The sequence below is a fragment of the Vespa crabro genome, chromosome 6 (genome assembly GCF_910589235.1).
Source record: "Vespa crabro chromosome 6, iyVesCrab1.2, whole genome shotgun sequence".
Lineage (NCBI taxonomy): Eukaryota > Metazoa > Arthropoda > Insecta > Hymenoptera > Vespidae > Vespa > Vespa crabro.
Window position 1 is genome coordinate 4,904,028 of NC_060960.1, and position 18,978 is coordinate 4,923,005.

The 18,978-nt window shown below is 38.2% G+C and overlaps 1 protein-coding gene across 1 annotated transcript; it reads left to right on the forward strand.

Moving 5' to 3' along the window:
- The first annotated feature begins 9,996 nt into the window (after positions 1-9,996).
- Positions 9,997-16,680, forward strand: LOC124424896 (zinc finger protein Elbow). Its single transcript, XM_046964468.1, has 2 exons — positions 9,997-10,654; positions 13,739-16,680. Exons 1-2 carry the CDS (start codon positions 10,592-10,594, stop codon positions 15,341-15,343), a joined length of 1,668 nt encoding a protein of 555 aa, XP_046820424.1. The 5' UTR covers positions 9,997-10,591; the 3' UTR covers positions 15,344-16,680.
- Positions 16,681-18,978: the final 2,298 nt, after the last annotated feature.

Consider the following 18,978-nt stretch of genomic DNA (forward strand, 5'->3'; position numbering starts at 1 on the left):
ACCATCCGAAAAAATAAATTGCGTCCGTATGGTGCTAGGACAATTTCTAAAGCACCATACAAGAACCATATGGTATCACTTCGAGAACAACCCACGAGATTTTTTGGATATCTATATTTCATGAATATCGCAAAACCAGCAACCATTTTTTTCGTATCCGGATCGTTCGACGTGGTCTCTGCAATAAATCCAGTCAATACGAGGTAGTCGTTCGTAGGATGGTTTAAGGCAATGTCCGGTGTTTTCTCTCTCTCTCTCTCTCTCTCTCTCTCCCTCTCTTGTGAGAAAAAAATCCCTTTGAATATTTCATTTCGACGCGTTAAGCCTCAACTTAGTCAATCAGAAGAAAAGTAACGGCCTGTCTCAGAGCGTTTACAAATGCGCGACAGCCCATGCTTTTCCGTGTCCTTAGATTCGAATGAACAGCTGTACCGAATGCATATATCCACGTTTCTAGGGAAGGCCATGTTCCTCTTTTTCTTTGTCACATTGAAAATATTTTTTTTAAATAAGTTCACGCAGCGAGTTTCTCGAACGAGAATAACGAGAGACGACCAAAACGTTTCCTCGTTTCGCTTCGTGTTTTCAGCTTTAGCGTACGAGCAATGCTTAAGTAAGTACATATATTTCGTTGAGTATCTCCGTGAGTTTTGAGTATCACGCAACAGATTACGTCAACACGGAACAGGACTCCCTAAGGACGTGGTCCTTGCTTATACGCGACGTCAACGCACTCTCTCGTATATTACGTGGAATATAATGTGAAGAAAGGTTTACGCGTATTGCATGAGATAGGATATGAGAAAAATCCTCTCTGACGTCGTACAAGCAAGGAAGAATTGCTTTCACGCTGCATTCCATTTATGTTCACCATGACCTATGAAAAAGTTTGACTTAGAAAAGTATGTTATTATATTTTATGACTCGATTCTATTCAGAGAGATAAACGAGTTCTATCTTACCGACCTAAATTTTGATCACATGAATACATTACGAAAAATTGTATTCACTAAAATGTTTTTGTTTTATTTATTCATTCATTCATTTATTCTCTTTTGATATACGTGTACGTAACATTAAAGATAAAGTGAGCATAAAAAGTTTACATTAAAATACAGAGATTCGTATCTATTAAAAAGAAAAATTTTTATATTATCCTAAACTCTTTTCCTTCTCTTTCGTTTTCTTTCCTTTCCTTAATACATTTTTACGAACTAAAAAATTGTCTTACTTTCTTTTCTCATTATTTACAAGAAATGGAAGAGAAACGGAAGATAACGATTTCCGGTTGACGGGCATTTCGACGGGAGCACTCGGCGAGCCGCAAATTATTCCTATCCCCGTGGATCTCCGTGAACTGCTTACAGTTTTGTAAAAAGCTTTTGTGAGTTTATCCCGGTCATAATTTCAACTTTGCCGCTGACGGTGTTTCTACCGTCGGGACAGGAGACGACCGGATCGGGAACCGTGCCGGTGGTGGAGAGATAAAGCGAAGAGGGCAAAAGAGAGGCCCCCTCTGAAATTACAACCTCGTAACTCCCAGTAAGGGAGAAAGAGCGTATGTGACAGGCCTGCGGACGGGCGGACAGCTCGCGCATGCTTTCCAGGAATTTTATAGCCATCAGGGGTGGTGTTTCGAGGGTGTTTCGAGCCGAGCCATCCGACGTTACCTTACGGGGACTCCGTTACACGGTTCCCGCATTCTCGTAAACAACCACACGGACGTGCTTATCGCGTATTTCCCTCTATACATGTATATATAACTATAACTATATGTGTATATATATATATATATATATATATATATGTATGTATGTATATATGTATCTTGGCGTGTTACTGAAAAAATGTATCGATCTCGCGAGAATCGGATGTTTTATCAGACGATCGATGGTTCTTTCATTCAATGATAGACACTAATCTAACTACTATTCGTCCGATAGTTATCACGTATCTTGTGAAAAGAGATTAAAAAGAATTATATACTATATTTTATTATTATTTATATTATTGTATATTATATGTATACTTATCACATGTATACTTATCACATTTTATATTCTATTCTTTTTTTTTTTTATCCTAATATTAAGTATATCACATTCATATCTATATTTTCAAATAATTGAAATAATTGAAACCATTTTTTATGCGGGTCGAGCAAATCATTCAAGAAACCTCCAAAGAGAAATTAATGATCAGAAAGGTTTCTAAGCCTAACGCTACATCGGTAGCACCTAATCTTCGATCGTACCTTGTACTTCTACTCGTTAAACTACTTTTCTTCTTCCACGAACGAACAGTCATCGTCGTTTTAAATTACGTTGATCGATTAATCCTACTGGTTGATCTACATCGAGACCGGTTGAGTAGAGACGTTATCAACATCGTCGGAAATCTGAGTACACGAGGGTGACCGCATTGTAGAAATCACTTTCCCCAAAAGGATGAAAATTGATTCGGTGTGTGCCTCGTGGTTTACGGGCACGCGCGCCCACAATATTGCCCTCTTCATCGTGATGTGGCAGGTTACGCACTCCACCAGCTAAATACCAGAGTTTTTCCGAAATGGGTGGGGAGGTTGGTCGCATCACCATCACCACTACTACCATCACCACTACTACCATCACCACTAATACCATGAAGGTTTATACTGACGTTGCCGGAGGGTTACACGTTCGCTCGTTCAGATCATTCTACTTCGTTATGCGATCGATGGGGAGAGAAACCCGATGAGCACTTTGCTTTCCCAACGCGAATTAATTCTATCGTTGAATTTACGCGACCCCGTTAACGAACGTAAACGCTATTTTTTTCCTCCGTCGCTATGTGGAAACAAAACTCATCCAAAGAGATTTCTCGCTTCGTTCGAGCACTCTGTTGAAACGTGATTTATCTCATCAATATACGAGACGATAAAATAACATTTACGCTCGGATAACGATTTTCCTTTTCCTATTGATAATTCACCGTAATGTCTGCAAAAGAAGAAAGACATATCAGATGACCTAGATCTCAGAAAATTAATTCCCGAAGTAGCGATCAATTGAGAATCGAAAGAAGTCACGAAAGGCTTTCATCGAAGCAATAAAGTCTCGCCATAGAAACGCCATCGGTGAGAAGTTTTATCGAAATAAAAAAAGGAATGAAAAAGAAACGTGAGAAAAATGGCAAGGTATGAATTCTTTAAAGTAGTTGTCCATCTTTTTCGGTAAGCGGGCTGAAAACGGGCAAAAGATAGAAAAAGATAGACGGGGAGAAAGAAACAAGTTGCTAAATGAAAGAGTTAAGGAGGAAAGATAAAGTACGAAGAAGTGGTAGATCCTTGGACGAAAATTTCGGTACGTACTCCTTGCGTAGTCATGGAGTCGTCCGTGACTCGCGCAAGGCTCCAGGGTCGGGACAGTAAATCAAGCTCGGAGTGAACTCTCGGTGGAGGCAAACAATGCGCGCGGCGTGACGAAGGCATTGTCGAGTTTACGCCCCGCGGGGCGCTCTACGGCTAACATCCAGAGCTCGCTTCGCTCACCATTATGGAAAGGGAGGAAGGAGAACGAGTAAGGGAGAAAGAGAGAGAGAGAGAGAGGGAGAGAGAGAGAGGAAGGGAAGGAAGGAAGGAGAGAGAGAAAGAGAGAGAGAGAGAAAGGAGGGGCGTCCCATCAATTACACGGGAAATTGCGCTCGCATTATTTATGTGCGTACACATATATACATATACACATAGACATATACCAGCATGTATAGCGAGGAAGTACGAAGGAAGACGGGAACACCGGGACGGAGGCAGGACTAGGGCACATCGCCCAGTGCCGTGCCACGCCATGCTACACCACACCACACCACACCGCACCGCACCGCACCGCACCGCACCATACCGTACCGTACCGTACCGCACCGCACCGCACCGCACCGCACCATGCCATGCCGTAGTTCGCCGTGGAGGTTATCGATGGCCCGACAAAGAGAACATAAATAACGCCTTTTGCGCTGACACGCATGTATATGTATATGTTATATACGATGAGGACGCACGCGCGCTCTCGTACTTTCTCGTTCTAGATCTCCCTTTTTTCTTTTTATCCTCTTTGGTATACGTATACGATGATGTATAACTCGGGACAGTGGAACACCTAATGAAAGAAAGAGAGAGAGGGAAAGAGAGAGAGAGAGAGAGAGAGAGAAGTGACCGGCACACGAAGAATTTAACCTCCGTTAAAGGAAAGGACACGTTCGGAGGTTTGACGCATTGGAAGAAAAGTCGAGTGGAGTAAAACGAGAAGGAGAGAAAGAGAGGGAGAGAAAAGATGGATATACGAAGCTGCCGAGTGGGACGACAGCTGTCGATTTCGTGCAGCCCTCGTGCAGAATGCGCCGACGGAGTTGCAACCGGCTACCCATAAATAACACGCTCGTTTCTGGAGCATACGAGAAAAGAAAGGAGAAGAGCGTGTGAGAAAGAGAAGAGAAGGATACCTTCGAAGATAGGAAAAAAGGAAAAAAAAAGAAATTGAGAGAATCAGATGAGAGTCAGATGAGAAAGAAAGAGAGAGAGAGAGAGAGAGAGAGAATGATTCTACGAAAGATCCTACTCTTCTTCGTGCGTGCTCATGGTTGACGTGACGGGATTAGTTCATTAGTCGTAGATTATACTGATCGTGTTTACACGCGACTCGATTGACGCTAACCTCTTACCAAACTCTCGTAAAAGACGAGGGGAGAGCGATGACGAAAAGCGTTAGCGGGATAACTGGAGCTATCTTTTTCTCTTTCTTCGTCGAAAATACTATATGCCCTCCCTTCGAAAATCGTGTTCAAAGTCGACGACGCGATAATGGCTCTCACTGAACGTGCCAGACGCGCTCGATCGCTCTTACAACACGTTCGATCCCGTCATCAATCTAACCCGTCGAATAGAACAATGTTAATCTGATTAACCCGTCCCTCGTGAAAAATGATTCTTTTCTTTTCTTTTCTTTTTATGACATTAGAAAATTTCATAATGATAATTATTATCTTGTATGTTCAACGCTCATTTTTCTTTTATACATATATATATATATATATATATATATATATATATATATATACATATATATATATATATAATATATACGTATGTACATACTCATTGTAAAAATAGTTTACACGCTCGCAAATTACACACATACGCCATACTAGATTTGAGATTTTTTCTTTGTAATAAATAGAAACTGAGGACAAAGAATTGAGGTTAAACATTGCGACCGACTTATCTAGATTGCCGCGATTTTCTAGGTGAGTACTAATTTAGAGTAAATAAGTATACAAGGTGTGCGCGCGTGAGTTAACTCTTCGAAGAGACGACGACGAACTGCTCCTGAGAAGGAAATTACGAAAAGTAAGGCTGCGTGAGAGAAACGTATAAATCGTAGACGCTAACGCGTTATAGCACCAGGCACGAACCGTTATTACCGAAAGCCGATAACGATAACGTTCGCGCGAACTCTTCTCTGCTATCGTTAGAAGCTTTAAACGCGTTGCTCTAACGATCACGTTTGTCCCGTCATTCCGACGGCAATCAACTTTAAGGAATAATAAATTTGAAGACACGACGTGCTCGTAGTAATAAAGATTTGCGAATGAATTATGGAATGGACGATCAATATCTGTTACGATAATGTCAGAGATGATAATTACGTTCATAGCACCAATTACGAACAATTACGGGTCGCCATTGACACAAATACATTCAACTCGCGTCGACTTACTTATAATACACATTTTTTATAAATCAAAACAGATTAGAAATATTAATTCTATCGGTCACGTCATTGTTATAATAAAAATCTACGAAGTATTTAAATTCGATAATCTCTTATCTACTTCTACGTTGCTTAATTAACCCTCATCTTACTCAATGTATTCATTCACACGGTCGATCTTCGTTGTTAGAGAAACTAGTAGAACATCAGAACGATCTCCCCGCATCGTGTATAGTGCGTTTTGTTCCGGTCTATAATTCTTTTTACTCCCGCTTTGGCGCATATATTCCTATAAATCATTCGACTTGGTCTGTAACTGCGAGAGTGCCATAACGTTTAATCGATTTGCACACAACAATGTATATATAGAGGACGCTTCATAAACTGCTCGACCCCGATACGACGACTGTGAACATTAAAGAGACACACGTTGCTAACTTTTACTCCGGTAATACGGATCGTTGAAAAATAAAACTATTACAAATTTAAATCCAAGCAAACTTCAGATCACTTTCGACGCCTACGTTGTTTCGTTTCATGAATCTACAACGAATAGCAATATCTGAATATTTTTAAATGTCTATGTGTAAAAATTCAGACGAATATGTATGTACGTAACAATGCCGCGAGTAATGGCCGGAAACATAAATTTTGCAAACGCTACTCGCTCGGATGTCTCTCACGAAGAACGCGAGACGATCGACCTCGATACAAGGTGTCGCATTCTCCGATATTTATAAAGCTTCTGCGTACAATCCGCGACGTATTGTGAAATTGTGATGAACCACAGAATATTTTATTTCTCACCATCTATATTTTCAACGATGAGTTGCGTTTAGTTTGCAGATTCACGTTTGATTATTGATAACGATACTCTATCTTTTTCCAACAGATATTTTATCAAATAATTTTGGAATAATTCACAAATATCATAACGTTTAATAATTGTATACTTCGATAACCGAATATATTTTCGAACAACCCATATATATCAACGACGACTCTTATCATCGTTTAATTTAATTTCATTATTAACTTCAAAAAATTTTAAAGGTCTAGTACTTAAGTAAAGATAATCTCCCTTTCGTTCGTTAAATACTAATTCATATTTTTTTTAATTAAAATAAAATAAGTTGAAATAGAAACGAACGAAGGATATATCCGTTATCCATTAAGTATCGATAATAAACTAACTCGCATCGTGTAATCTTCCTCTCTCTTTCTCTCTCTCTCTCTCTCTCTCTCTCTCTCTCTCTCTCTCTCTCTCTCTTCGAAGATGTTGGATAACCATTGCTTTCTTCGAAAACGTCGATAGTAATTTATCGTTAGTGATTCATCGGTGTTTAAGTACAGGACGAGAAGAAAAAGGAAAAATGAAGGAAAAGAAAGAAAAGAAGATGGACAGGTGCAAGACTGTACAAGTGGGTAGCAGGTTTAAATCATTCGTCGGTTCATCATCCTCGTAGCTTTCGAGAGGCTGACAGAAGCAAGGCAGAAGCTGCCTCGTCGAGTCACAGATAGTTTCGAGATACTTACCCGGGGTCTCGCTCGGTCGACGCCGCATAAACACGTCGTCTCTGTCTCTTCTCTTCGATTTTGAGTAGGGAGAATGAGAGAGGAAGATAGATAGATAGAGAGAAAGAGGGGGAGAGAGAGAGAGAGAAGAGAAAGGGAGTCGGATAATTATACAGCGCTCTCGTCGCTCACCAAAGCGTATCTTCTAACTAGCGCTAATAACGCCGCTAATGCTCTTCCGTGGAAACTGCTCGTATCTAACGGCCACTTTGGAGCGTCCAACGCGTTCAACGGGAAAAAGATAAGATAGAAATAGCGGCCAGAAGGTAAAAGAGAAAGAGAGAGAGAGGGAGAGAGAGAGAGAGAGATCGCAGCTTTCTCACGACAGAAAAGCTCTCTCTCGCATCGTAAAACGCGACTTCTCCTGCTGTGATTATTAAAATCGCGTTAAGTCGAGTATGCTGCTTCGAGGAAGGTTCTTAAGCTTTTGCGAGTAAACTTTCATTACCCAAAGCGTTCTTTTTCCTTGTGTGCCTTTACCAAAGCTTTTGCTGAACGAACGAAGCGTTTACTTATGTAAAAGCTTTACTGCTGAATAAACAATGGATCGACATATATATATATATATATATATGTATATATATACAGTTTGTGAATGTGTATGTGTGCGTGTATTCAAGAAATATGTTATATATATTTATAACACATTTCTTGAACTTATATATATAAAGAAAGTCGCTTAAAATATATTGAAATATGTCGAATTTTTTAAATCAAATTTATAATTTTATACCGATGAGTCCATTGTATTAGAATTTACTAGTTAAAACGAAAATAATATAACAAAGACATACAGAATAATTACGATTATTTCTTATACGAATTGATACAAATCCAATATCTATGAAATGAATCACCCGTTCTATCTTTCAATTTGTAGATTAATATATTTTATATATAATAATTCGATATTACCACAATATTTATTTGTGTGAAGTATTATTATATAAGACATGAAACATGAAAACGAAATCAAACATAAGATCAAATTATTAATGACAACTTGTTGAACAAGCAAACAGGATATGTTCAATAACGCAAGTAATTAGGGTAATAGCGCGCGAATTTGATTTAATGGGACTGTAATAGAAAAGAAATGTTTCTGATAACAATCTAAATGACTAAGGTGTCCAAATGGAACTAACAATAAAAATGTATTCGTGAGATACTTGCAAAATATTGAACATTCCAGAAGGATAGAACGGTTCACTCGACAGACTAACATCTTTTATTTCATCGACAAAGGCGGCAACCTCAAAGAGATCACGTCAGAAATAAGGTCATAAAGAGTAATTACATCTTGTAGTCGCCATAAAGCCATAAAACCCGACAGCGTCTCGACAGCGGCCGAGCAAGCTTATAAGTTATACCACTTAATTACTCACATTCACCTTAACGGATAATCGAAATGGTTCTCTCCTCTGATATTTAACGCTCTCCAAAAGCCCACCCCTATCCCCTACCTCTTTATATATCCGGTAAAACACTCGTTTTCCAACGAGGTAAGTTTTTAGCCGTTCGAGACAAGGTCTATCTTTTTATCAAAGAAAACATATATCCCGGTTTGATCGTAAGAAAACGTTTCGAAACGGTTATACCAGATTGGCCGACCTATCTACAAGATAGAAAACCACTTTCTTACGTTCGCGTTTAAGGTCGACCAGAAAAATCTTCCGTAATCTGTGTCTCCATAGCGATATCTCATTTCAAGAATAAGATACGCTTTAAAATGTTTCAGAGAATCGTAAAGATTTCTTCGATACATCCTTATAATTAGATATACTTCCAATTAGAACTCGTTAAATGCTATTGAACGATGTTGAAAAACATTATGATTACCGTACATTATTTCTTTATCATTGACAAAAGATACATCTATTTAAACAAATTGTCCTTTTAAAATTAAACTTTGAAGAACCCTCGTAAATTCTTCTTTTATATTTTATATCCTACGAATGAAATTAAAATAGGTATTATCCCTAGGACTGCATTGTAAGTAATAGAATGAGTTATAAAACCATTCCTATATTCATTTTCATCATCTTTTATGACGAAGGTAATAATTATCAGGAATGTTACATTTATTTTATTATATTATAGGACACTTTATGAATATTATTATGCACGCTAAAATATCTATTCCTTTGAACAATAGCAAATTATATTTTTATACGATTGGATTAATTATTAATGGAACAATCATTGTCATGTTAGGTACAACATATGAAATATCATCTAAAAATAGAAAATAAATGATATATATTTATGATTAATGATTCAAGACAGTTGATTAAAAAAAAAAAAAAGAGAGAAGAAACATTAAAAAGATATTTTAACATTTACAAAATAATAGTAAAACAAATACGATATCCAGCTTCCCTCCTTCGCCCTAGCCCCCTATAACCGAGGGTAACGCATAAAATTATTTTTCTTATCGAAATGATCAAAAATAAATGAATAACTTATATAAACATGAACGATCTGTCGAAAGGCGTAATGTTACTACCCAAAAGTGATGCTTATCGTAGAAAAAAGTGTGGAAAAATGAGGGAAAAAAAAAAGGAAAAAAAAAACGAGAAAACAAGAAAACAAGAAAAAAGAAAGGAAAAAAGAAAACAAAAAAAAAGGTGATAGGTCGCGTCGGTGGGTGTTGAAAACGTCGGTCAAAGTCACACGTCACATCTCGCATTTCGTCTCGCTACTCGTCTCGCGTCCCGTCGCTTCCGATCACTCCGAGCCTGGCCGTTCGTCCTTTCGCACGTTCATGCCACGATCCTGGGGGATTTGGTTGACGACGAAGAGGAGCAGGACGAGAAGAAGGAGTAATATGGTGGGGATAGTGGGATTGTAGGAAGAGAACGTTGGGTAGAGGTGGGACGGAGGAACGAAGAGTTCGAAGCGCACGAGCGCTTCAGTCGCCGCTGTAACCTCCGAACTAAAAGGACGTGCGTGCGCGTACCATCCGGCTTTCTTGCCTTCGCTTCTCGTTCGATTCGATGTCGCTGATCGCACAACAATCTAATTTTCTCGCCTACGGAACCCTACAGGGACCTCGAGGCCCTTCGAAAAGTGTACTGAAAAGAGTTATTATTAGTGAAAAGATTAGAAAGAAGAGCTCAAACGGTGTAGGAGCTCAGCCAAGTGAATATATAAATAAAGAGCGATTTCGTTCGCCGGATTCTACTTTGGGATTTCTACTTTGAAGAAAGAATTTATAAAGAAAAGAGAAGAATAAGAGCGGACAAGAAAGCGAGCGCTCTTAAGCGCTCTTTAAGATGCTGGCTTCCAACACGAATCAGTACCTATGTCCGGATTATTTAACTCCTCTACCAACTACGGTTAGTATAGTCACTCGATGTCATTCTAATTTCTTTTTTGTTTCCTTCTTTTTTTTTTCTTTTTGTTTTATTTTATAAGACAAAAATATTATTTTAATGAAAAAAGAAGAGAGAGAGAGAGAGAGAGAGAGAGTAAGAGTGTAATCGTAACAACGTGATGATGTGATTTTTTTTCTTTTTATTTTCGAAGAAATATCTAAAAATTTATGTAAGGCCTATTGCGTTAAATATTTTATAGTTCTCTCTTTTTTTTATCTTTCTCTAATTCTCTCTTTCTCTCTCTCTCTATCTATCTATCTTTTCCATTGGTCTCCCTCCCCTCTCTCTTTTTACACGTCGCTTTTGTGTCGAGCTGTCGATGGTGTGACCGCGGAGCGTTGCTAATAAACAATAACATTCAAATCGAAAGACCGTTTCGTAGTTGTCAACAATTGTTCCGTTTCACAGCTTTCAAAGCTTTCGCGCATACCAGTCATAGAACAAAGCATCGGGGAAACTTTCACGTTAATAAATACGTAACGTGGATTTTCAACGTTATTGGAAAATTTTGATACATCGAGTCCTTGAATTACTTCACACAATAATATTCAGGTTATAATAACTTTTAAAAGTAAAAAAAAAAAAAAATATTAAAAATTTTGGAAGTATAAACGATAGTAAACAAATATAGCTACTTATTATAATTATTCACTTATACAATTGAAATAATCGCAAAATCATTGTTAAACTTTCAAAATACGGTAATCAATTTTATGTAATTCCAAGGAAAAAATGATAATCATTATTATTCTATAGAATTCTCTTATATCTTTTAAAATGTACGTAGGTGCTTATCATGATATAAAAAAAAAAAAAAAGGATCATCAGTTATAATGAAAAATAGCAAATCACGTAGCTTTCAACAATCTCGTTTCATAATAGTCGTTCTCATTTAGTTAAAGGAACGGAGCCATGTCTCTCTCTCACAACAATGCAATAATATTTCGAAAACGCGATTGTCCGTCGGATTGCCAGGATGACTATTATATAAAATAGCTGATCATTTTTGTTGGACGTATATCTGACAGAATGAAACGAACGATCTCTTTTTCATAATTACAAGTTAGCTCTGACAGGGTTAAGAGCTCAAAAATATTAACGTTTAGTTTACCGTTGAGTTTCATGGACGCGATTAATAGATTATAGTCTTTCTACTCGTCGTAAATAGTTTGGCCAAAGTAATTCACGACAGCACCGATACAACAGACGTTGGTGTCGGCGTTGCGCCATTAGCACGAGCAAACTCACGCCTCGCCTCTCTCGACGTGCTTCACCGTGCACGCTGCCGCGCCTCGGCTTTACCACGGACGTTGCATTTTAATTACGCCTACGAGAGGCACATCCGCTGTATATATTGGCTGTTCGACGGATACCGCCAATGTGTGTGCGTTGTAGACCGTTAACAGAAATACCAAGCGTTTCTATCGAAAAAAAAAAAGAGAAAAAAAAATAATAATAATAATAAAGAAATAAAAAATAAAAATTAGAAATTAATAATAAAACCGATAAAACAGAAACGATTTTAGATTTAATGATTAATGATGAAAACGAAACAAACAATGTAGTATCGACATAAAATAGAAAACAATTAAATAACAGGTTGAACGTATGAAATGAATATAATTTAACAAGAGGCTTAAAAGAAATTTTTTAATGTAATGAATATTTAATATCAATGATTATAAATATTTATATTTGATAAAACGATAAAAATCGTTAATTCCTTACGTCAGATTTGTTTTATCAAGAAACAATTTTGCATTCCATAATAACAGGATCCTTTCATTTTATTTCATCTTATATTCCATTCCCGTTTAGAAACATTCTATATATTGCTCGTGCCAATCGTAGCATCATTCGAATGGATCAATCTTCCATCCAGAAGATTGTTCTTACTTTACCTCCCTCTCGCCTAAGAGGGCTTCCTCTTCTTCTTTAGGAAAGACGCAAAAGCATCGATATGTCTCCTCTTGTCCTTCTCCTCTTCCTCCTCCTTCTCCTCCTACTACTCCTCCTTCTCCACCTCTTCTTCCTGTGAAACCCCTTTTTCTATTTCTACCTTTTCTATCCGTCATGATGACGGACATAAATCCTTCTCGTTGGCCTCTCCTCGCTCTCTCCCCACCAATCCTCTCTCCTACCGGAACGCGTGACTGATCGCGTACGCTCCGTGACGCGAATGAAAAACGCTTCTCGTAAAGACGGCCACGTCAGTCGCTCGTATTGAAATGCGATTTCCAAAGGGGGAACCTTTGCCTCACGAATAATAAATTAATGAAGAAGCTGGACGACGGTGTAAAGATCTTTATGACGTTCCGTCGACGTTTCCATCGTCTTGAGATTAATGACTCGTCGTTGCTCATAGACAATGATCGAACGGCTAAGAGCTCAAGAGAGAATTATTCTCTTTGTTCTCGACGTTGTCGATCGTATCGCGGAACGATACTTCCGATATGACGATTCTTTTTCGTGGATATCAGTCGTGTGAATGAATGAACTCCGATAAATCAAAAATATTGTATCCGGCTTTAACAACTGCCCAATAAAAGTCGAAAATTTGGCGAGCTTTCGAAAACACGTCGGATCAAAATCCAGAGAACTGTGAGCGATGATTTTTCGTTCAGAGAACATCGCCGAAAGCAACGTTTTACGATGCCTCCGTCGGTCACAACGATGGATCGATCGCCTTTGGCCAAACGCTTTAACGTAAACAAATCACGAACACGCTACGCTCTCGTTTGCCTCATACTTCGCATGGAATCTATAGATTTTTTTAGATACATACATACAGATACGTAACATTTCATTTTATGATATTAGCTATCGCGGCTATAACCCTAACCTAAATCTACCTGTATCGTATGAATTTACAAACACTTCCATTCGATAACATTTTTAACTATCTTTTTTTTTTATCCTTCATTTTCATGTTAACACTAACGTATTTACATGTACATTATGCATAATACATGCTAATATTTTTTAAACGCTTTAGTGAAATTTAACGATTACAAAATTTAATCTTCTTCTTTCTCAATATTTTAGCTAGATGCAAAGAAGAGTCCTCTCGCTCTGCTCGCACAGACCTGTAGCCAGATCGGAGCAGATCCACCATCAAGCAGATCTCTATTGAGCAACTCGGATAAATCATCGAAATCGTCAAAATCTAATCGTGATCACTCACGCGAGAGAAGTTCACCATCAAGGCGAACTCCAACGAACGATGTAATTGGTAGATCAAATTCAAAAAATTCTCACGAATCCTTTGGCCGTGAAAAAACCTCCAGTCCGGAAGATCAGCAACGATCGGCGTCCAGTCATTCGACATCCGCTCGTTCCAGAACACCAGGAAATAATAATAACAAAAGATGTTCGAGCAATCAGAGTGCTTCCTCGACCCGTGCAGTGACTCCACAAGGAAGAAAAACAACTACACCGGAAGGTGCCGTATATATTGGCGAAGCAAGTCCAAACGATGGAATCTCAACGAGTTCCTCTACTCGAGGACCTCGCCATGATAGCCCTACAATAAGGCCAAATTCCTACAGCCCTGCCGGAGTATTAGCTATGACGGATCCATCGATCAAGGATCTACCACTCGGTACCTTCAAGCTCGGTCTACCTCCTTCGACAAGTTCAGCTTATCACTTAGCCTATGGTGGTTCGCAATTACCAATAGACGTTATGTCAGCTGGTAGCTCGCTATTGTCTCCGCATCAGCACGCACTGAAAAGTGGGCTCATAGGTAACCCAACGAATCCGTATCTGGCTTACAGTAGTCGTTTGAAATCATCGTCCAGCAGTGGGACCGATGCATCGTCCATAGGTCTTTGTCGGGATCCCTATTGCACTGGTTGTCAACTGAACTCTCACCTCTTAGCTGCTGCAGCAGCAGCCGCTATTGCAGCAACTACCGGAACGAGCGTTCCTCAACAAGCGAGCATTCAGGCGAACGGTAAACTCTCAACGAGTCCAATTCCAGCTCCTTCAACAGTTTCTTCTTCTTCGTCTACTTCTTGCCCATCCGGTTGCGTCCAGTGTGATCATAAATCTGGATCCGGCTCGCCTTACGGCTCCGGAATGTCAACGGCTGCTGCAGCTAGCGTCGCAGCGGCTGCCTACGCCCACGCGCAATTGAGTGCTCTCGCTGCTGCTTCGCAGCTTCCGTATGTCTGCAACTGGATGGCTGGTGACACCGTTTACTGTGGCAAACGCTTTGGCACCTCGGAGGAGCTCCTTCAACATCTCAGAAGCCATACGAATGCTTCCGTTTCGAATTCCGTTAGCACTACCGATCCTTCCAACGCTGCTGCCGCTGCCGTGGCCACTGCAACGGCACTTTCAATGCTCTCACCTCCTCTACCACCACCTCCGCCACATTCTTTAGCCTTACCATCCACACATCCTTTTTTTTCAAGAACTTATCCTACACCACCGCTCAGTCCACTTGCTACGGCACGTTATCATCCTTACGGGAAACCCGCACCACCAATGATACCTCATTCACTTTCGTCTCTTGCTTTTCCTTTACCTCCAACCCATCCCGCTCATGTATTACCACCTCCATCTCATCCACACCCGCATTACTTCTCACCGTACTCGCTTTACGCCGCACCAAGGCTTGGTGCGGCATCCGGACTTCATCAATGAGGAGAAAAACAAAGCCAGTTATTCTCGAGATTCTGTTTCGACTGATCGAAAGAGCCCCCGACTGTGATTTTTTCTCTACAAAGATGAGCGAGAGAGAAAAAGAGAAAAAGAGAGAGAGAAAGATTGTAAGAGATTACATTTTTGTCTATTAAAGCCCAAAGACGCGATTATGCTTTCTTACCATGTATCTATTAAATTTTTAAATGTGTATGTTTTTCTTGTTCATTCTCTTTATCCCTTGTCTCTTTCTGCTTCTCTCTTTCCTCTTTCTCTCTCTCTCTCTCTCTCTCTCTCTCTCTCTCTCTCTCTTTCTCTCTCTCACCCTCACCCTCTCTCTCACTCTCTCTCTTTCTCTCTCTTTTGCTCATACGCGACCTTTTCTGTACATTTGTTCATACATATTATCATTGTACGCGTTTCTGCGTATATTAAAGAGATCTACGACGACGTAAAAGAAATACTCATAAATTTCTGTGTCCGTCTATCTTTCGAGAAAAATAGAAATTCATGCGATCACTGGATATATCGTATATACGTATACATATATATATAGGGTGTTTACACTTTGGTGGTACAATCGGAAAAGGGTTATACTTACACACAACCTCATATTTACACCTACGTCTAATATATTTCACTGCAGTTTTTGTTATCGTTAAGTATATAAAAATTGTTTATTGGAAATGATTAGCCATGATATCAACGATATTCATAAATAAAAATATAATAAAAACAAATCTACGGCATAGTCATGTGTAAATACGTATATATATATATAAGAATCTTCAACGAATTGATTTATTTGGAAATGAAACTTTATACAAATAATATCACTCTCTACATTTTCTACTTGTTCTTTTCACATAAATTTATTCGCCCACCCTTCTGACTGTACCAAAATATTTGAAATATCCTATATGTGTATATATATGTATATATGTATATATAATATATATATATACATATATATATAAACATATATATATATGTATGTGTATACATATCTACATTGTGCCGCATCTATTTTTGCGTAACCAAAGTTTTAGTATATATCGCGTGACGCTTTTAACTTGCGTCTTCGATATTCTATTAACTAAGGAAGAAACGAAGATCGAATGTTAGAAAATATTATCTGTAAATAGATTTATTATTCTAGTATGATAAAATTATAAAACGCGATCGCAGACATTGTGAATGTCGAGATTCTATCGCCTAGACATTAGTATCTTCGATGGATGTGGTGGGATTTTTGTATTTTTCAAGTTATCGTTGTTCTATGTTATTTGATCTCCCATTGGTACTTTTTAAAATCGAAATACGAGGAACTATTGAGAGAATATAAGTTGTATTTTCTTTTCTATCCTTCCTAAAATTTCCCTGATAATTATTTTCAAAATTGTTAACCACTTTTTAAATTGGTGGCAATTTGAAATATCGTAATACGATTCTTTATAAACTCGTTCTTTCGAGATGACTACAATAAATTCTTGAAAAATATCAAAGGACTTTAAACGTTACAACGTTTTACAATCGCTCGTAAAAGTAAAATCGAAGATATGTCAAAGATTAGAATTGATGCAGCTGACGTGGCTTACAATGGGTGCCTTTGTAACGACCGTTCGTTTTGACACTGCCGTTATCTTTAAAACTTTTATTACAAAATTGAAATACAATCTTTGAAGTCTTTCGTGTTTTAGTAAATGGTAGTAAAACGCGTACCTACTTATCGAGGATAATAAGAGATTATATAAGATAATATACATTAATACATACATACGCATACACACACACACACACACACACACACACATATATATATATATACATATGCGTTAGATAGGAAGAAAAAAAAAGGTAAACGAATTTAAACGCTTGATATAAAGATTTGCTTACGTATTAAAACAAATGCGAATTAAATTAATGCTCTTTGATTCATTAAAATAGCGTTAGCTTATTGATGAATGAGAATATAAGGAGAAAGAATTATTTTCTCTTAGGCGCGCTCGTACGAATATAGTAAGTGAAAAGATACGAAGGAAGGCGTTTTACGATAGGTATATCGGATAAGAAAAAAAAGAAAGAAAAAAAGAAAAGAAAGAAAATTTATCGCTGCTCGTGATACGAATCTTGCATGGCATTATATTATTTCTCCCTGTTATATTCCGTTTTCGATTCGATTCGGTTCTGTTCGGTTCGTTTCGTTTCGGTTTACTTTCGTAGAGAGGAAGACACCATGCGGAAGAACCGCTGCCGGCCGAGGTTGGCCTCTCACGAATACATTATCCTTTGTAACGAGGTGAACGGGTCAAGTAGATGGAGTCGCTGCGTCTGTTCATAAATCACTCGAAGGGCAAGCGAGATCACCCCTCGTAACCCAACGGCGTCCGATGCCGACATGCCCTCTTCTGCATCTGTTTCCGGCTTTTATCGTTCTTCTTTCCGTCGGCCGTTAAATTACGACTCGTTCTCATCTTCCGTTTATCGCCTCTCACGTTCGTTCCCTCCTTCGACAAGTCGATATTCTTTGAGAATGCGCGAATTTCAAAGTTACCCAATGAATATAGCGTATAATCTTAAAACGAATAACGTTAAAATGAAATGACATCGTTCTTAAATATCTTGTAAGACGCTTCGTTATCGTAAACGTTTACTCGGAGAAAGAGTGAATCATTTATCTTAATCATTCGAAATAGTTATTTCTCGAGCTTGTTTGCGTGAGACAATTATTCTTTCGTTATAACGCTCGTTCTGTTGGCAGACACGTTTTATGAGGATACATTAAGAGATACAATTTCGGTCAATAAAACATCATATTTTCCTTCGTAAAAATTTCTGTTATAAAAGAGGATAGCTTTATAACTAATTATAAAAAGTCAGACACTTTACCGACGATCTTGTTAAATATTATATCGCATTTGAACTTGTTTCTTTTTTTTTTTCTTCCTTCTTTTTTTTTTTTTGTTTTTGTCAAAAAATATAAGAATAAAATCGTCGATCACGATTCAAGCCGTAAATAGATTAATTGAAAATAATCTAAGAGTATTGGTTATAACGTAAAGAAGGAAATAAACGATATTTTGAGCGAGTTGACATCGATCAGATTAATGAACCAGGAAGAATAATGAGCGAGGAAAAACCACAATGTGTCGTTTCTGCGGACACCGTTTGCATAGATGTGGTTACTTGCTATTACCAAATGTGACCGTACGTATGAACGTGCTAGCGACCTCAAACGCACACGTGAACATTTGTGTTGAACATCGTACAACACCGTCTGTATTCAGACCTACCATGAGACCGAGATTCTCCACTCCTTACATCGTGCTCCTTATATTCACAAGCGATACAGGATATTCTAGAATCAGCGATATACAGTGTGAGACCAATAATTTTGATCACCTTGAATATCTCCGTTCTTGTTAAAGATACGAAGAAACTTCCTTTACCAAAGGTCGTACGTTCAAAATAATTAAAATTATTATCTCACCCTATATATATATATACTTAAGTGTAATGGATATAAACAAGTTCATATACAAATCGTTGTTATATAACATTTTTAAACAAGAGCTTTCTCTTGTTACTAGGTAATAAATAAAATCTAAAAAACATCAGTTAATATATCTTATAATGAA

Coding starts and splice junctions, on each gene's coding strand:
- LOC124424896 (XM_046964468.1), top strand. CDS start 10,592: ATGCTGGCTTCCAACACGAATCAGTACCTATGTCCGGATTATTTAACT. Junction 10,655..13,738: donor TAACTCCTCTACCAACTACG/GTTAGTATAGTC, acceptor TCAATATTTTAG/CTAGATGCAAAGAAGAGTCC.